This window comes from Musca vetustissima, unplaced genomic scaffold (assembly GCF_032173495.1).
Source record: "Musca vetustissima isolate MV318-11 ecotype Yass unplaced genomic scaffold, APGP_CSIRO_Mvet_v1 utg96007, whole genome shotgun sequence".
NCBI lineage: Eukaryota > Metazoa > Arthropoda > Insecta > Diptera > Muscidae > Musca > Musca vetustissima.
Window position 1 is genome coordinate 1 of NW_026885067.1, and position 21428 is coordinate 21428.

Here is a 21428-nt window from a genome sequence, read left to right on the forward strand (position 1 = left end):
ATGAAAAAATTACTTTAGAAAAATCCACGCCTCTTATGAAAAAATTACTTTAGAAAAATCCACGCCTCTTATGAAAAAATTACTTTAGAAAAATCCACGCCTCTTATGAAAAAATTACTTTAGAAAAATCCACGCCTCTTATGAAAAAATTACTTTAGAAAAATCCACGCCTCTTATGAAAAAATTACTTTGAAAAAATTACTTTAGAAAAATCCACGCCTCTTATGAAAAAATTACTTTAGAAAAATCCACGCCTCCTTTAGAAAAATCCGCGCCTCTTATGAAAAAATTACTTTAGAAAAATCCACGCCTCTTTTGAAAAAATTAGTTTAGAAAAATCCACGCCTCTTATGAAAAAATTACTTTAGAAAAATCCACGCCTCTTATGAAAAAATTACTTTAGAAAAATCCACGCCTCTTATGAAAAAATTAGTTTAGAAAATTCCACGCCTCTTATGGAAAAATTAGTTTATAAAAATCAACGCCTCTTATAGACCTTGAAAAAATTAGTTTAGAAAAATCCACGCCTCTTATGAAAAAATTAGTTTAGAAAAATCCACGCCTCTTATGAAAAAATTACTTTAGAAAAATCCACGCCTCTTATGAAAAAATTAGTTTAGAAAATTCCACGCCTCTTATGGAAAAATTAGTTTAGAAAAATCAACGCCTCTTATAGACCTTGAAAAAATTAGTTTAGAAAAATCCACGCCTCTTATGAAAAAATTAGTTTAGAAAAATCCACGCCTCTTATGAAAAAATTAGTTTAGAAAAATCCACGCCTCTTATGAAAAAATTAGTTTAGAAAAATCCACGCCTCTTATGAAAAAATTAGTTTAGAAAAATCCACGCCTCTTATGAAAAAATTAGTTTAGAAAAATCCACGCCTCTTATGAAAAAATTAGTTTAGAAAAATCCACGCCTCTTATGAAAAAATTAGTTTAGAAAAATCCACGCCTCTTATGAAAAAATTAGTTTAGAAAAATCCACGCCTCTTATGAAAAAATTACTTTAGAAAAATCCACGCCTCTTATGAAAAAAATACTTTAGAAAATTCCACGCCTCTTATGGAAAAACTAGTTTAGAAAAATCAACGCCTCTTATGAAAAAATTAGTTTAGAAAAATCCACGCCTCTTTTGAAAAAATTAGTTTAGAAAAATCCACGCCTCTTATGAAAAAATTACTTTAGAAAAATCCACGATTCTTTTAGACCTTGAAAAAATTATTTAGAAAATCCACGCCTCTTGTAGACCTCAAAAAATCATCTTATAGTCTTTAAAAATATGTATTTAAAAAATGTAGGCCTATTTTTGTTTTTTTACAAAATCCACGCGCCAGGAAAGGGATCTTCCTCAGTGATATCCCTCGCTTAGTGATATCCCCCCTTCTGCTCCAATTTTGAAAATCATATGTATGCAAAGCAGCTGTAAAAATAAATTAAATTAACTAACAATCCAATGCTCTCTTTACAACAATACTAGTCACTAGCTGGTGACGACCACATCAGAATCCGAACCCGACTTACGTTGTGTAGGATATCGAAATTGTTTACTGAACATGCCATCGCCGTATTTATCCTGACTCAATACCATAAATTCATATTCGCGACCCGGTAGCAAATGTGGAATGGTGGCTTCCATGACATTCTTTTGGATGATACGCATTGTACGCCATTCCTGGGCATCCGCCAAACGATACCAGACCGTGTATTCGAGGTTGGGCCGCAAATATCCTGTAAATGAAAAACAAAAGCGAAAGATATAGTGAGTGTGAGGTAAATGCAAAAAAAAAAAACAGTGTCATTTAAAAAAGGATACACCAGGATACTAACTCCTCTCTATACATGCAAAGTGTAAAAATATCCGATGTTGTGTTTTTCGTTTCATGTTTGTGTGAGGATTTGTTTTTGTGTATGTGTGTAAATAAAGTGTAAATGTATTCGCTTCATATATTTTTGTTGGTGTTGTTGTATTTTTGCAAATAATTGTTGTTTATGAAATGAAAATGAAATTCAGTATGGAGGTGTGTTGTTGTTTTTGTAATTGTTCTATGCTGAGGCGAGAATACAGTTGGCGGTTGGAGGTGGAGCTGCCTGGTATGCATCAACGGAATCTCAGTAATTTTTTTTATTGTAAGTGAATTGTAATAATTGCAATTTTTTTTATTTTCATTTTCTTTGGGAATGTTGTAGATTTTTTTTTGTATTATATCCATTGAGGTGAAAGTGGGTTGTCATAATGTTTGAAACATTATATAGGGGGATAATAAAATTATACCAAATATTAGTGGTCTTAATGACAGACCGTTGGTCTTCAAAAATTGGAAAATACAGGGTATCTGCTAACGAAAAATGTGTCAGTCCTATCCCATGACTTCCACAGGGTAGGGCATCTCAAATTCGTGGTAACCTAACTAATCAAAAATATTTATTCCATTTTATTTCTTATTTTTCCTCATTGAATGTTATATTATTTTATTTATATTTATTATTTTGTAGATTAAAATTTTGCACTTGCACTCATAAAAATTCAAGGTTCAGTTATATGTGCAAAATAAATTTGTATAAAAAGCTTACCGGTAGCAGTCAGATAGATATTTGCTGAATACTTTAGTCATTTTGATAATTAAATTTATTTATAATTGTGTGTGTGAATTCTGCGTACATTCAACAAATAAATAAATAAAATTTTAACAAATTTATTTAAATTGGAAATAATGAATAAATTTTCGAAGCAGAAATTGGTCAATGGTTTTTCAGGAAAAATAAAAATTATAAAAGAATTCGAGAATAAAAATATTTTTTTAATAAATCCACACCAATGATAGGGAAAAAAATATTTATACCCTTCATCACAATGTGGTCCAGGGTATTATGTCTTCGTGCATATGTTTGTAACAGGCAAAAGGAACGATATATATATATATATATATATATATTTTCGTCCGGTTTTAGGTAAATAGTGCACCAAAGTCCCTTTCTATCCTTCGATTTGCACGAAATTTGGCACGGAATACTAAATTAAGTGTAGAATGATGTATGTTAAATTTCGGGGAAATCGGTTCAGATTTCGATATAGGTCCCAAATATATTTTCGTCCGATTTTATGTAAATGGAACATCAAAGTCCCTATATATCCTTCGATTTGCACGAAATTTGACACAGCTCGTTTATTTGGCCCAAGGACCAACCCTATTGATATTGGGAAAAAATCGGTTCAGATTAAGATATAGCTCCCATATATCTTTTCGTCCGATTTAAAGTAAATAGTGCACCAAAGTAACTATATAGCATTCGATTTGTTCGAAATTTGGCATAGCGTACTGAATTGGGTCTAGAGTGACGTAAGTTTCATGAAAATCGGTTCAGATTTAGATATAGCTCCCATATATATTTTCGTTCGATTTTATGTAAATGGTGCATCAAAGTCTTCGATTTACACGAAATTTGGCATGGCGTACTAAATTAAGTGTAGAATGATGTATGTTAAATTGTAGGAAAATCGGTTCAGATTTCGATATTGCTCCCATATATATTTTTGTCCGATTTTATGTAAGTGGTGCATCAAAGTCGTTATATATCCTTCGATTTGCACGAAAATTTTCACAGCTTTATTTGGCTCAAGGACGAACCCTATTGAAAAATCGGTTCAGATTATGTCAGATAATGTTCGCCTGATTTAAGGTAAATGGTGCACCAAAGTACCTATATAGCATTTGATTTGCTCGAAATTTGGCATAGCGTACTGAATTACGTCTAGAGTGATGTGTGTTAAGATTCGTGAAAATCGGTTCAGATTTTGATATAGCTCCCATATATATTTTCGTCCGATTTTAGGTAAACAGTTCACCAAAGTCCCTCTATATCCTTCGATTTGCACGAAATTTGGCATGGCGTACTAAATTAAGTGCAGAATGATGTTAGTAAATTTCGGGAAAATCGGTTCAGATTTCGATATAGCTCCCATATATAGATTCGTCCGATTTAAGGTAAATGGTGTATCAACGTCCCTATGTATCCTTCGATTTCACGAAATTTGACACAGCTCATTTATTTCGCCCTATTGAAATTGGGAAAAATCGGTTCAGATTAAAATATAGCTCCGATATATCTTTTCGTCTGATTTAAGGTAAATGGTGCATCAAAGTCCCTATATATTCTTCGATTTACACGAAATTTTGCATGGCGTACTAAATTAAGTGTAGAATGATGTATGGTAAATTTCGGGAAAATCAGTTCAGATTTCGATATAGCTCCCACGTATATTTTCGATTTGCACGAAATTTTGCACAGCTCATTTATTTGGCACAAGGACGAACCCTATTGAAATTGGAAATAATCGGTTCAGATTAAGATATAGCTTCTATATATATATATCTTTGCGACCGATTTAAGGTAAATGGTGCACCAAAGTACCTATATAGCTTTCTATTTGCTCGAATTTGGCATGAATTGCGTCTAGAATGATGTGTGCTAAGTTTCGTGAAAATTGGTTCAGATTTAGATATAGATCCCATATATATTTTCGTCCGACTGTACATAAATTGTGCACCACACTCCTAATGTTTGTCCGATTAACACGAAATTTTGCGCAACGTATCAAATTGAGACTTGAATGACGTTATTGGGTTTGGTTGAAACTGGTGCAGATGCAGCCATAGCTTCCATAGGTATTTTGGAAGGGTGTTTGATTGAAATTAAATTTTTAACAGTGCGGCGCACAGTGGTCCAAGACGCCAATCTAGCTGGAAAAAAGTCATAACTTCTCTTCGGAAGCAGCTAGAAGTATGAAATTTTGGAATTATGCATTTCTTATTGAAAGCATTCTTTGTACCAAAAATGGGCGTTGTAGGTAAAATAGTCGTGGAAATTTTTATGACATTTGAAAGAATATGAATATCTATGTATTAATTTAGAGGTGCCGAATATCCATTTTGGCAATATGTTGAAGGACGACTCGAGTTTCGGGCACCTCGTGCTCAGATTGAAAATATGTATATTTAAAAATTTCTAAAATAAAAATTTCTTTGTAATAATTGCGAAATTTTCAGTAAAAGTTTCAAATTTAACATATAACAAAGGAGACCCCACCACCAATAGATATATTGCACTAATATACAAAACAACATAAGAATATTAATATATATTTAAAATAAAAATCATTTATTTAAATCATTCTACATCTACCTGTATGAAAGGATCTAAAAGTAAGGAAATATCTTCATCACCTAATATTCCTTCATTTCGAGAGCTAACAAATGGCTTTGGTGAAAAAGATGAGATTAATGGATCTGATGAGGCACTTCTGCTGTTACATCGGATAACTTGATTCCATTACTTGGGTAGCACTTTTCTTTAGCTTCTAAAATTCTATAATATGATGGGTATATATCCGCGTTACGGATCTTAGCACCAGCACGCATCGAATTATAACTTGCTTTTGTATATTTTCCATCGATAAACAGACGTAATGCTTCTTCATCTGTATATGGTACTGGTTCCTAAGATTATGCATTAACATTTTTTTTAAATTTTAGTTGCTCTCGTTGGAGATTGATTTATGTTCTTTAGAATCGCGGCAGCATTCCTCTTGCCAGACTTATAAAGACTAACGCCAGCAGCGAAAATTAGTTTCTCGGGTGAACATTCACTAACTAAAGTCGACACTTCCAAACGCTTCCCTTTTTCAGATTTACCTTAAAAATCAGATCGAGGATCCCTAAATCCTGTGGAATTTTAATCACGTTTTCAGAAGGAAGACCAAATACTCCATTTAACCAAATTTTATTAGAGTCTTCAAAATATTTCTTTGATCTTTTTGCTTTTATCCACCTTTTGTTAATTGAATACGTTAATCTTTGTACAGCTAACACAACATTATTGCAATAATCATCTGTTTTAGTTTTCTGTAACCCACTCTTAGCAAAAAAATAGCTAATGACAGCTTTTACACTTTCTTTGCTTTCCATTTCGGCAACCCACACATTATATACTTCTCTCCGTGTTATGGGTATGTTATCTATATATGTATATAAAAAGTTTACCGGTCAATAATTGCAGCTATTTCTTTTTTTCATCTAAAGTGGACACCACACAGATAAACAGGACACAATTCATTTCACGGGAATCCACGGGAATCCTATTTAAAAGTTACTCTAAAAACCATAAACTGCTAAATTTTGCTACACAAAACACATATTTTCTCTTACCAATTATTTTGCACACAGAACATTTAAATTCGACATTTATTTACAATATAGCTTAAACATACCTGACATGATGCAATGTAAAAAATTACGACAAAATTTGTTCTTCTTTGATGTTACGAACAGTTCAAATGTGATGCTGGCAAGCGACAGGCCTGCTAAAACAACAGTGATAATGCAATTGTTCATTTCCAAAACATCATAACAAAGCAAATTAGAAAAAAAAAACAAAAAAACTGATACACAGTTATGAACAGTGGACTGTTATCTAACGACTACCAAACAAATTATGTGAAAATTGAAACATAAAAAAATTGACTTTTTTCCAGCTTGATTGGCATCTTGGACCACTGTGCGGCGTAGCGACTCTATATTTTGTTATAAATAGTTTTCCATAAATGTATCCCATTGTGCGCAGACGACTCTAAATCTGCCTGAATGAAGTTAAATGTATCATAGGTTGCAGAAAGACATGAGTATGTTCCTTCGGGGGAACATTGACATGCAATTGTAAGGGTCCAATATACCCAAAGTGGTGAAGGGTATCATATAGTCGGCCCAGTTCGACTTAACTACTTTCCTTACTGGTTTTTAATAAATCCACCCCTATGATAGGGCGGGCAACAAAAATATTTTTTAATGAATCCACGCCTATGATAGGACAAGAAAAATATATTTTAATGATAGGACAAGAAAAATATTTTTAATAAATCCACGCCTATGATAGGGCAAGAAAAATATGTTTAATAAATTCATGCCACTTTTGGTATACCAAAAATATTCTTTAAAATGTATCTATTTATAAATTTAATCCTTTATTTATTATCTCTGCCAATAAACATATTTGTGACAATTAAATTGAAATACATATTTTCTTCAATTATTTATTAACTTTTAGAGAAAATCCATATGTTTATACAAATAAACCTATTAAAAGATATATACAGGGACGTAGCAAAGGCTGGTCCGCCTTTTACAAAGTTTTTGTTTCTAAGTTTAGAAAAAAATTCCCATGCGATACGTCCCTGTTAAATTATTATCTCAATATTTCATATTGAAATTCTTGACCAAATAAATTCAAATAAAAACCGCCTTCTGGTCATTTTGGTCTCGATCCCATGATACGAGTCCAATGACACAAATGAGTTCATTCCCTGGCATTAATCACATTAAGATTGTTATAAAGTCCATCAATGCAATTCAATTTCAATGAAGTTGAAGGAAAACCAAACCAGGAAATCCTTTGACACAAAAGCACACACTCATACACACACATATACACCGACACAAATCTTATTTTATCTGTAAGGCATTTAACGCAAAACTTCCACAGAGATTATTAAACAAAAAGACAAAAAGAAAGAAGAATTATGTTTCGATTTTCAGATGATTAAGCAATTAAATATAATCCCTTATTTTGAAATAAAAGGCAGATCGAACGACGAACGGACGTAGAGTAGGACGTATGGACGGACGGACGGATGCAAATATCTAATGATGATGACAATGGCATAAAAGTATATTCCTAATCACTTTAATTTATTTACAATAGGATATGAACTCAACTCACCGAATATCATTGTGATAGACTTATGGTATATTTTAGTTACGGATTAAAAATTTGCGAACGAAGAGGCCAGGTGGAGTAATTGATAAGAAAATTAATTTAAATTATAACAAATAAATAAAGAAACTTGGAATTATTAGAGAATATTTTTCAAGGGCCAAAAGAGGGTCGCAAATATTAAAGAGGAGATATTAAAGAATCTTTTTTTCAACAGGGCCATCTAAGGCGTGGATTTATTAAAAAAGGTTTTTTGCAACAGGGTCATCTAAGGCGTGGATTTATTAAAGAAGATTTTTTCAGGGATCATCCAAGGCGTGGATTTATTAAAGAAGATTTTTTCAGGGATCATCCAAGGCGTGGATTTATTAAAGAAGATTTTTTTGCAACAGGGTCATCTAAGGCGTGGATTTATAAAAGATTTTTTTGCAACAGGGTCATCTAAGGCGTGGATTTATTAAAGAAGATTTTTTTGCAACAGGGTCATCTAAGGCGTGGATTTATTAAAGAAGATTTTTTTCAACAGGGTCATCTAAGGTGTGGATTTATTAAAGAAGATTTTTTTGCAACAGGGTCATCTAAGGCGTGGATTTATTAAAGAAGATTTTTTCAACAGGGTTATCTAAGGCGTGGATTTATTAAAGAAGATTTTTTCAACAGGGTCATCTAAGGCGTGGATTTATTAAAGAAGATTTTTTCAACAGGGTCATCTAAGGCGTGGATTTATTAAAGAAGATTTTTTCAACAGGGTCATCTAAGGCGTGGATTTATTAAAGAAGATTTTTTCAACAGGGTCATCTAAGGCGTGGATTTATTAAAGAAGATTTTTTCAACAGGGTCATCTAAGGCGTGGATTTATTAAAGAAGATTTTTTCAACAGGGTCATCTAAGGCGTGGATTTATTAAAGAAGATTTTTTCAACAGGGTCATCTAAGGCGTGGATTTATTAAAGAAGATTTTTTCAACAGGGTCATCTAAGGCGTGGATTTATTAAAGAAGATTTTTTCAACAGGGTCATCTAAGGCGTGGATTTATTAAAGAAGATTTTTTCAACAGGGTCATCTAAGGCGTGGATTTATTAAAGAAGATTTTTTCAACAGGGTCATCTAAGGCGTGGATTTATTAAAGAAGATTTTTTCAACAGGGTCATCTAAGGCGTGGATTTATTAAAGAAGATTTTTTCAACAGGGTCATCTAAGGCGTGGATTTATTAAAGAAGATTTTTTCAACAGGGTCATCTAAGGCGTGGATTTATTAAAGAAGATTTTTTCAACAGGGTCATCTAAGGCGTGGATTTATTAAAGAAGATTTTTTCAACAGGGTCATCTAAGGCGTGGATTTATTTACCATTTCAAACAAAATAAATGCATGAATATATGTTCCGAAATATTTTAAATGTGATTTTTTTTTACATTCCACTACCTATTTTTGAATAAACAAACACGACAGCATCATATTTACTTCGTAAACAGGTCTTTTCATGCCAAATAAGCAAAAACACAGAACCACAACAGAACCAACAATAAAATGAAAATGCATATTCCAATATGTAAAAAAATATGAACAATTCATTTTGTGACACATCAGCATTTTTTTGCTACATTTCCACCCTCTACCTCCCGTCCGCACTTACTTTCCAGAGGCATTCAACCACCGAACACAAACAATATTACTTGGGGCATGAAAGCAAAATGCCGGTATGCCATTTTTTTTAACAGACTACCATATTTTTATGCGACATGTAAAAAAGTGGGAAGGGCTCTGCACAGCTGGCAGTGGAGTCTGCCTTCTTAACATGAGGTGGTCATCAGGCCCTTAAATTATGCATATTTTATACAAATGCACACTCTCACACACATGTTTTGACAAATGCAACTGCCAAATTTGTTATTCAAATATGAATTTTATGCTGTATTAGCTATGGATGTTTTTTTTAGGGATGGATGCCCTTCAGGCCGGTGAATTTGTCCATGCATAAAATATTTTTGGACTTGCAGCCCTTACCTGGTTGCCATCTTATGGTTATCGAAGTCTCCGTACTATTAGCTGTCAAATTATAAGGTGGCCTGGGTGCAATATTCTCGATCATCAATTCCGTTTCGGCTGTTATTGTAGCTGCCTCATTGGTTGCCACACACTCGTAAATACCACGATCTGCCTCAGTAAGGCCAGTCAATGTTGACCCCGTTGAAAAAATCTTCTTTAATAAATCCACGCCTTAGCTGACCCCGTTGAAAAAATCTTCTTTAATAAATCCACGCCTTAGATGACCCGTTAAAAAAATCTTCTTTAATAAATCCACGCCTTAGATGACCCCGTTGAAAAAATCTTCTTTAATAAATCCACGCCTTAGATGACCCCGTTGAAAAAATCTTCTTTAATAAATCCACGCCTTAGATGACCCCGTTGAAAAAATCTTCTTTAATAAATCCACGCCTTAGATGACCCCGTTGAAAAAATCTTCTTTAATAAATCCACGCCTTAGATGACCCCGTTGAAAAAATCTTCTTTAATAAATCCACGCCTTAGATGACCCCGTTGAAAAAATCTTCTTTAATAAATCCACGCCTTAGATGACCCCGTTGAAAAAATCTTCTTTAATAAATCCACGCCTTAGATGACCCCGTTGAAAAAATCTTCTTTAATAAATCCACGCCTTAGATGACCCCGTTGAAAAAATCTTCTTTAATAAATCCACGCCTTAGATGACCCCGTTGAAAAAATCTTCTTTAATAAATCCACGCCTTAGATGACCCCGTTGAAAAAATCTTCTTTAATAAATCCACGACCCCGTTGAAAAAATCTTCTTTAATAAATCCACGCCTTAGATGACCCCGTTGAAAAAATCTTCTTTAATAAATCCACGCCTTAGATGACCCCGTTGAAAAAATCTTCTTTAATAAATCCACGCCTTAGATGACCCCGTTGAAAAAATCTTCTTTAATAAATCCACGCCTTAGATGACCCCGTTGAAAAAATCTTCTTTAATAAATCCACGCCTTAGATGACCCCGTTGAAAAAATCTTCTTTAATAAATCCACGCCTTAGATGACCCCGTTGAAAAAATCTTCTTTAATAAATCCACGCCTTAGATGACCCCGTTGAAAAAATCTTCTTTAATAAATCCACGCCTTAGATGACCCCGTTGAAAAAATCTTCTTTAATAAATCCACGCCTTAGATGACCCCGTTGAAAAAAATATTCTTTAATAAATCCACGCCTTAGATGACCCCGTTGAAAAAATCTTCTTTAATAAATCCACGCCTTAGATGACCCCGTTGAAAAAATCTTCTTTAATAAATCCACGCCTTAGATGACCCCGTTGAAAAAATCTTCTTTAATAAATCCACGCCTTAGATGACCCCGTTGAAAAAATCTTCTTTAATAAATCCACGCCTCCGTTGGCCCTTGAAAAATATTCTTTAATAAATCCACGCCTCAGTTGGCCCTTGAAAAATATTCTTTAATAAATCCACGACCCTTGAAAAAGTTGGTAAATATGATGCCCGTGTTTGTTTAAAAATCTTCTTTAATAAATCCATGACCCCGTTGAAAAAATCTTCATATATTCCTTGAAAAATCTTTGAAATAAATAAATCCACGCCTAGATGACCCCGTTGAAAAAATCTTCTTTAATAAATTGAAAAAATCTTCTTTAATAAATCCACGCCTTGGATGATCCCTGAAAAAATCTTCTTTAATAAATCCACGCCTTAGATGACCCCGTTGAAAAAATCTTCTTTAATAAATCCACTCCTCAGATGACCCCGTTGAAAAAATCTTCTTTAATAAATCCACGCCTTAGATGACCCCGTTGAAAAAATCTTCTTTAATAAATCCACGCCTTAGATGACCCCGTTGAAAAAATCTTCTTTAATAAATCCACGCCTTAGATGACCCCGTTGAAAAAATCTTCTTTAATAAATCCACGCCTTAGATGACGCCTTAGATTGAAAAAATCTTCTTTAATAAATCCACGCCTTAGATGACCCCGTTGAAAAAATCTTCTTTAATAAATCCACGCCTTAGATGACCCCGTTGAAAAAATCTTCTTTAATAAATCCACGCCTTAGATGACCCCGTTGAAAAAATCTTCTTTAATAAATCCACGCCTTAGATGATGAAAAAATCTTCTTTAATAAATCCACGCCTTAGATGACCCCGTTGAAAAAATCTTCTTTAATAAATCCACGCCTTAGATGACCCCGTTGAAAAAATCTTCTTTAATAAATCCACGCCTTAGATGACCCCGTTGAAAAAATCTTCTTTAATCTCTTTAACAAATTTGAAAATCCTTCTCAATAGAAACATCTTCAATTAAAATCCGAGAAAAGTTCGCCTTCTTTTCACAAAAATATTAACAAAATGTTAACAAAGATTTCTCATGTCATCTGAATAACCATTCAATTATGGCTAGTTTATGCATTGATTTTAATGAGCTTTTGGATAATGTCTTTGGAATCCTTTTGAATACTGCAGCAGAATAATAACACAACCACCCAACCCTCCTCCCAAAAATACTGAATCGACAACATTGCTATCGAATGGCATATCCCAAAATTTGGTTAATTCCAAAGTATTGTATGAGAATGCTGAGAGCATTTCATACATTTACAAAATTACTCCGGTAGGAGTTAACGCTTTAAAACCAGGACACCAACTGAAAATGAAAAATGTCCCTTTTACGGGATACTCGGGGGACAAATATCTCTGTATTGTGCATAAAGGTACATCGTGTGCGTGGCATATGAATAACAAAGTATTGCTTTATGACTCAATGGACGACCAGTCAGTCAGTATATATCATTGGGCCACATGACCGAAATAAAGTTGCACTTATCTCAAAAATATTGTTTTGCTTGTTTTGTGGTCCGATGAATGCGTTTGCATTAATATTCTGCCGACACACACCTGCCAATTTTGTAGCTATTATGATGATTGTTGCCACTTACAGTGAGTGTGTGAGTATGCACATATGCTTGCGTGTGTGTCATCTTCTTCAATACATGTACAACAATTTTATGTTTGAAAATACATATAAAACGTAATGCTATACAATGGAACGGAACGGAATCAACAAAAGTATAATAATCTGCCATAAGTATATATCTTTGGAGGGTATATAAAATATATGCATACAGATACTCACGTATATATGCAGAAACGTATTAATATTTGCATATACGTGAATACTGTATATGGGATAATACATACTGCCGTATTTGAGAACAGACTGATGTCCATATAACTCACGTATATGAACAAAATATTTTCTTCCAAAATCTTTAAAACTCCACGCCTCTCTTGGTATATGGAAAAAATATTTTCTTCCAAAATCTTTAAAAATCCACGCCTCTCTTGGTATATGGAAAAAATATTTTCTTCCAAAATCTTTAAAAATCCACGCCTTTCTTGGTATATGGACAAAATATTTTCTTCCAAAATCTTTAAAAATCCACGCCTCTCTTGGTATATGGAAAAAATATTTTCTTCCAAAATCTTTAAAAATCCACGCCTCTCTTGGTATATGGAAAAAATATTTTCTTCCAAAATCTTTAAAAATCGACGCCTCTCTTGGTATTAGGAAAAAAAATGTTCTTCCAAAATCTTAAAAAATCCACGCCTCTGTTGGTATATGGAAAAAATTCTTTCTTTAAAAATCCACGCCTCTGTTGGTATATGGAAAAAAATTCTTTCTTTAAAAATCCACGCCTCTGTTGGTATATGGAAAAAATATTTTCTTTAAAAATCCACGCCTCTGTTGGTATATGGAAAAAATATTTTCTTTACAAATCCACGCCTCTGTTAGTATATGGAAAAAAATATTTTCTTTAAAAATCCACGCCTCTGTTGGTATATGAAAAAAAAAAGATTTTCTTTAAAAATCCACGCCTATGTTGGTATATGAAAAAAATATTTTCTTTAAAAATCCACGCCTCTGTTGGTATATGGGAAAAAATATTTTTTTTTTAAATCCACGCCTCTGTTGGTATAGAGGAAAAAATTCTTTCTTTAAAAATCCACGCCTCTGTTGGTGTATGGAAAAAAATTCTTTCTTTAAAAATCCACGCCTCTGTTGGTATATGGAAAAAAATTCTTTCTTTAAAAATCCACGCCTCTGTTGGTATATGGAAAAAAATTCTTTCTTTAAAAATCCACGCCTCTGTTGGTATATGGCAAAAAAATTCTTTCTTTAAAAATCCACGCCTCTGTTGGTATATGAAAAAAAAAGATTTTCTTTAAAAATCCAGCCTCTGTTGGTATATGAAAAAAAAAAAGATTTTCTTTAAAAATCCACGCCTCTGGCCTTGTTGTTGTTCGAAAAAATTTTCTTTAAAAAATCCACGCCTCTGGCCTTGTTGTTGTTTGATTTTTTTTTAAATCCACGCCTCTGTTGGTATAGAGAAAAAAATTTCTTTTCTTTAAAAATCCCCGCCTCTGTTGGTATATGGGAAAAAATATTTTCTTTAAAAATCCACGCCTCTGTTGATGGCTGCTTCAAAAAAATTATTTTAAAAATCCACGCCTCTGTTGATGGCTGCTTCAAAAAAATTATTTTAAAAATCCACGCCTCTGTTGGTATATGGGAAAAAATATTTTTTTTTAAATTCACGCCTCTGTTGGTATAGAGAAAAAAATTTCTTTTCTTTAAAAATCCCCGCCTCTGTTGGGATATGGAAAAAAGTATTTTCTTTAAAAATCCACGCCTCTGTTGGTATATGGAAAAAAATATTTTCTTTAAAAATCCACGCCTCTGTTGGTATATGGAAAAAAATATTTTCTTTAAAAATCCACGCCTCTATTGGTATATGGAAAAAAATATTTTCTTTAAAAATCCACGCCTCTGTTGGTATATGGAAAGAAATATTTTCTTTAAAAATCCACGCCTCTGTTGGTATATGGAAAAAAACATTTTCTTTAAAAATCCACGCCGCTGTTGATGGCTGCTTATTTTCTTTAAAAATCCACGCCTCTGTTGGTATATGAAAAAAAATATTTTCTAAAAATTTAAGCTTCTGGTGGACTACCAAAAAAATATATTTTTGAAATTTAAGCCTCTACCGGACCACCAAAATATATTTTTTAAAAATCTACCCGTTTGGCGGACCTTAAAAAATATATTTAAGAAATCTAAGTCTCTGCCGGACCATTATCAAAAATTTTTTAAAAATCCACGTCTCTGTATGACTACCACTTTTTTATCTACTCGTCTGTCGGACTACCAACGAATATTTATTTAAAATCTACGCTTCTGCTGGACCACCAAAAAATATTTTTTTAAAAAAACTAAGCAGGATCTTAAAAAATGTTTAAAATTCTACGTCTTAGCTGGTCATTAAAAAATGATATTTAAATTTACGCCTCAGCTGTCCCTTGAAAAAGTTTATTTAAAAATCTACGCCTAAGATGGTCATTCAAAAATGATTATTTAAATTCTATGTAGTTCAAGTAGATCAGCACAATTCACCTGGCTAACTATAGTTTACCTGGCTCATTATAATTCACTTGTTTCAATATAGTTCACTTGTGTCTATATAGTTCAACTGCTCACTATAGTTCACATGGGCCATTATAGTTCAGATGTGCCACTGTTGCTCACATGGCTCACTATAGTACACATGGCTCACTATAGTTCACATGGCTCACTATAGTTCACATGGCTCACTATAGTTCACATGGCTCACTATAGTTCACATGGCTCACTATAGTTCACATGGCTCACTATAGTTCACATGGCTCACTATAGTTCACATGGCTCACTATAGTTCACATGGCTCACTATTGTTCACAGGGCTCACTATTGTTCACAGGGCTCACTATTGTTCAGAGGGCTCACTATTGTTCAGAGGGCTCACTATTGTTCAGAGGGCTCACTATAGTTCACATGGCTCACTATAGTTCAAATAGCTCACTATAGTTCACCTAGCTCACTATAGTTCCCATGGCTCGATATAGTTCACATGGGTCACTGTAGATCACATGGCTCACTATAGTTCACTGACTGAGGGTCACATGGTTCATTATATTTCAATTTGCTCACTATAATTCACCTGGATCACTGGAGTTCTCTATAGTCCCTTTGGGTCACTTTAGAACTCCTGATTCACTACAATACCCACTATAGTTAAAATGGGTTCAATGTAAATCAGATGGTGCCACATAGTTCAATCGACACAAAGCAGTTCCTTCGAGTCACTGTAGATCTACTCAACCGCTACTGTTCTCCTGAACTGCTACTGGAGATCCCCATTCAAAAATCACTTAAAATTTGTCCACGATTCTTTATACCGAAATGACCCATAACCAAACATTGTATATCCTCCCATCCTATACACACAAATATATCCCCAAATTATATATCTTAAAAATTACATATATACGCACATTCGACTACCACAATTGTTATGTGTTTTTTTGGGGGAGGGAGTGATGTGGTTCGTACTTACCCTTTTCCAATCAATTGATGGATGATTACTGCCATCTCGATCGATGGCCTGGCATGTCATGTGTACCGATTCGCCTAATTTTTGTATGTAAATTGCTTTTGGTGTTATTGTGAATATTGGTGGTCGCAAAACAATTACATTAATGACAGGAGATGGCCCGTCCGTGCCCAGATCATTGTATGGCGTGCACGTATAACTGCCAGCATGTGATTCATCTACTTTGGAAAAGAACAAACTGCCATTCATTTTATAGAAGACTCCCTGAAAGCAAACCGAAACAACAATAACAACGAGGACGACGACAATGAGAACAACAATGGCATCAATAATATCCACAACAAAACATTAAAACCATGGAACGACCATTGGTTGCACAATCATCAACACACATACATGGTCATCATCATCAGCTTTACTCAACTCATCATCCTCGGTAAACATAACCTCAACATTGTAGTGGACTAGATAGAAAAAAAAATGAACGAACAGAAACAACAACAACCAAGATAAAGGAAATGACATCCTCTTGCTCATACACAAAGGAGTCATAATTGTTCAACATTGAGGTGTATGTATGGTTACTTGGTTTGTGGGTGGATACGAGGCGGAGGAGGTGAGCAATGAGCTTGTGTCAGTAGAGTTATGATTATGGCACGCATGATGAAACAACCAACAACCGTTCCATGGCAGCAATTGCTTACAGGCACATTATATGAATCGAAGAGTAGGCCATCTTTTTCCCATCTTAGATTCTTCAGCGGTGGATTAGCGCGAAAATGACAATCAAGTACAGCCGGCTGACCATACGGCAAATAAACCTCAGGTGGTGCATAAATCACTTTGGCCTTATCTGGAAAAAAGGGGGGAAAAATAACAACGAAAACATAGCACGCCATAGATGAGTTGGCATCATTGTGCGAGGAGAGAGAGAGATCAAGAACACACGCCTTGATGGATAGCTATGTGGCAAGAAATATTAATTTACCAATGAAGGCGGGAGGAATTTCGTTGATGGGAGTGAAGTAGGCGGTAGTTGGGAACAGAATATATTGATTTATTTAAACTAGGAGATTCGCAAAGGCAACGTTCGGTCCAACATTCAATTTAACTACCTAATACAGCTTACTTTATAGTTCATCTGGCTCACCGTAATTCTCCTTGCTCTCTGTAGTCCTCCTGCCTCTCTACAGTTCTTCTGACTCACATGGATCACCTGGCTCACTACAGTTCATCGAGACTTACATACAGCAGTTCTCATGGTTCACTATAATTCACATAGTTCACTATAATTTGCGTAGCTTACTATAGTTCACATAGCTCACTATAGTCAACATAGCTCACTTTAGTTCATATGACTCTTTATAGTTCAAATGTCTCACTATAGTTCCCTGAATTTTCACAGTTCTCCTGAATCTCTATAGTTCACCTGGCTCACTACAGTTCATTGTGGCTTGTAATACATCACCAGGCTTACAATGGTTCTTCTGGTTTACTATAGTTCTTCTAATTCCCTATAGTTCACATGGCTCACTATAGTTCACATGGCTCACTATAGTCCACATGGCTCACTATAGTTCAAATAGCTCACTGTACTCCACATGGCTCACTACAGTTCACATGGCATGTGAATAGTTCACATAGCTCAGTATAATTCACATAGCTCACTATAGTTCACATGGCTCACTATAGTTCACATGACTCACTATAGTTCACATGGCTCACTATTGTTCACATATATCCCTATAGTTCCTCTGGTTCACAACAGTTCACCTGGCTCACTATGCTTCATTATAGTCCATCGCTCACATGGCTCACTATAGTTCACATAGCTCACTATAGTTCACATAGCTCACTATAGTTCACATAGCTCACTATAGTTCAAATAGCTCACTATACTCCACATGGCTCACAATAGCTCACATGGTTTAGTATAATTCACATGGCTCACTATAGTTCACATGACTTACTATAGTTCACATGGCTTACTATTGTTCACATATATCCCTATAGTTCCTCTGGTTCACAACAGTTCACCTGGTTCATTCTAATTCACCAGTCTCATTATTGTGTACAAGCCTCATTACAGTTCACCTACTCACAATAGTTCACCTGGTTCTCAATAGTTCACCTGGCTCACTACAGTTGATGGGGCTCACAATGGTTAAACTAGTTAAATACAGTTCATCTTGATTCCTACAGTTCATTTGGCTCACTATATTTCATCACATTCACTATAAGAATTCAGGCTCAGTATAGTATAATATAGGTTACTTATCTCACTACAGTTGACCTGGCTCGGCACAGTTCATCTGCCTCGATATTGTTCATCTCAGTCTATTTTGCTTATTATACCTGTCTCAATTAATATGGTTCATTACAGTCCATCTGACTCAGTATAATCTCCTGTCTCCCTAAAATTCTCCAGATTTACAAAAGTTCACTTGGTCCACTATAGTTCACCGGACCCACCAAAGTTCCTGAAGACCTCACTGTGACCCTTGACTCCACAAAGTGCATAAATATTTTCCTATGCTCATTTCATTGCACTTTCTATGCCGCTCTCTTCCTCCCAAAAATCCCTCCTTCCCCCTCCCTCTCTCCTCTTCATCAACCCACGCTTACTTACACTGTATATTTAGATATGCCTTCGCTGTTTGGATTTCATCATCATTACTTCGTACCGAACATTCATATTCGCCATTATCGCTCATCATTGTCGGATCAATACTCAGGCTACCCTGGGGACTGAGACGAGAGCGACGCATCAAATCGGGTATCTCTTGTAAAATAACGCCATCCTTGTACCATGATGTCTCCGATGAATTGGGATATTTCATGACACAATGAAAGAATGCCGTCTGTCCTTCCATAATTGTCTGATTCACTGGGGGTATTTTTATTAGAGAACCACCTGCAGGACGATGCAGGTACAATTCATTGGTCATTGTGTATTGCGAGCAGTACATAGGAATAGAAGAAAAGTTCATTAGTTTGCTTATTGTAGTAGGAGTGTGTACAGATATTTACAGATGTGAGTGTATGACACTCACACATACATTCATGGGAATATAAGAAGTGACAAAACACGGATTCCATTGATTGTCATAAATTTAGATGCAAAAAATCTTAACCCATGATGTTTGTTAGTAGCAAACAAATGGCGAAAGAGGTGAAATTTCCATCCTGTCGATGTTCCTCTCACCTCTCTTCTTTTCTATTAATATATTTATTTTAATTTTTAAAAAAATCTATTACCAGTTACTTCTTATATTCCCATATATTTTTAAAATTAAAAAAAGTCATACCTTGCACTGAAAGATGATACCACGTTCCATTATTACGTATACTCGGTGTACGATTGGGAAAAACAATTTGGCAGTGATACCAACCCTGATCCGATTCACGAATTGATGTTAAATTTGCACTGGCTTTACCATATTCCTCATTATTGGTTATCAGATGCAGTCGTCCACTGTAGAGATCATTCGATGATGTTTCGCCTTCAAACCACGTAAAGATTCGTTTATCCTAGAAAATTGAGAAAAAATAAAATTACTTAAAAGTTCGTTCAGAAAATGTTGGTGTTGGATTAAAAATTCAGGTAATGGAGAAACACTTCTTTCTCAGTAATCACAGAAATTGGGAACTTTTATAGAGAATTGAATTCTCACATACATCACTATTGTTCATCTGACTTGCAATAGTTCACCTGACTCCCTAGAGTTCACGTAGCTACAATAGTTCACATGGTTCATCTGGCTCCCGGTAGTTGTCCTAGCCGAGTAAAGTAGACAAATACTTCCCATTTTCGCACTTGAATATTACGATGTGCAAAATTTGTATGTGAGGTATCGTGCAATAGGGAAAATGTTTTGCTTCTAAAAAAATTGAGATCTAAAAAGTTACATCGATCAGATAATTTGTTAATTCTTGTCATAGTACATATAGCTTCATTATCATGAAGACTAGGGGTATAAAATCATTGAAGTTTTCATTCATATATTCCTATATTTATATATTTTTTCACCCTCCGAAATGTCGAAATGCCAAATTACATCCCCTTCAAAGGAAAATCTCGTTAAAACATTCAAATGACACTAAAAAGAGCTTTCACATGTAGATAACCCCCATCTCTAATACACAGACTCTTCGATTTGAAATTACGACTAAAACATTTAAAAAACTGATAATGGGATGGGACCTTTATATTAGGACTATGTCAAAGTATCGTAAGATATATCCTATTTGCAATACCAAACATCATAGAAGTAGTATTAACATACTCGTATGTGCTGCATCGATGTAGCATTTTATTCTGTTCAACATTGTATTTATTTTGTGGAATGTCCGACTATGTCCGATGGGAACATGTTGGTCTAGAAATGTGAAATTTGGAATCAAAGTCAAAGGGTCAATGTTTTATATAATTTTCGGAAATTCGTACTAAAGATACACAAAAAATATAAAGATACAAAAAAAAAATCAATTGGTGTTTGATATTGTCAAAAATTAAAAAAAAACCAGTAAGGAAAGTTGTAAAGTCGGACGGGGCCGACTATATGATACCCTTCACCACTTTAGGTATATTCAACAGATGAATCCTAACAGACGTCGCATTTTTAAAGAACCAATAAAATGAAATTGGATCCATAAACATGTCATTCTGCAAACGATACTAAATTTTTCATTTGGTCAGATATAGAAGCTATATCTAAATCTGAACCGATTTTCCCGAAACTTAGCACACATCATTCTAGAGTTAATGGAATACGATACGCTAAATTTCGTGCAAATAGAAAAATATATAGGGACTTTGGTGGACCATTTACATTGAATCGGGCGAACCTATATATGGGAGCTATATCTAAATCTGAACCGATTTTCATGAAACTCAGCACACATCATTTTAGGCCTAATTCATTACGCTGTGCCAAATTTCGTTCAAATCGAAATATATATAGGGACTTTGGTGGACCATTTACATTGAATCGGGCGAACCTATATATGGGAGCTATATCTAAATCTGAACCGATTTTCATGAAACTCAGCTCACATAATTTTAGGCCTAATTCATTACGCTGTGCCAAATTTCGTGCAAATCGAAAGTTATATAGGGACTTTGGTGCACCATTTATATAAAATCGGACGAAACTATATATGGGAGCTATATCTAAATCTGAACCGATTTTCCTGAAACGCAGCACACATCATTCTA

The 21428-nt window shown here is 34.5% G+C and overlaps 1 protein-coding gene across 1 annotated transcript; it reads right to left on the reverse strand.

The window, feature by feature from the left end:
* Nucleotides 1-1482: 1482 nt before the first annotated feature.
* On the reverse strand, nt 1483-19903 carry LOC133332187 (protein borderless). Its single transcript, XM_061540567.1, has 7 exons — nt 19889-19903; nt 19519-19741; nt 18840-19124; nt 16915-17063; nt 16210-16474; nt 9771-9983; nt 1483-1730 (listed from the first exon to the last, which is right to left on the reverse strand). The coding sequence occupies exons 1-7, from the start codon at nt 19901-19903 to the stop codon at nt 1483-1485; spliced, it is 1398 nt and encodes a 465-aa protein (XP_061396551.1).
* Nucleotides 19904-21428: the final 1525 nt, after the last annotated feature.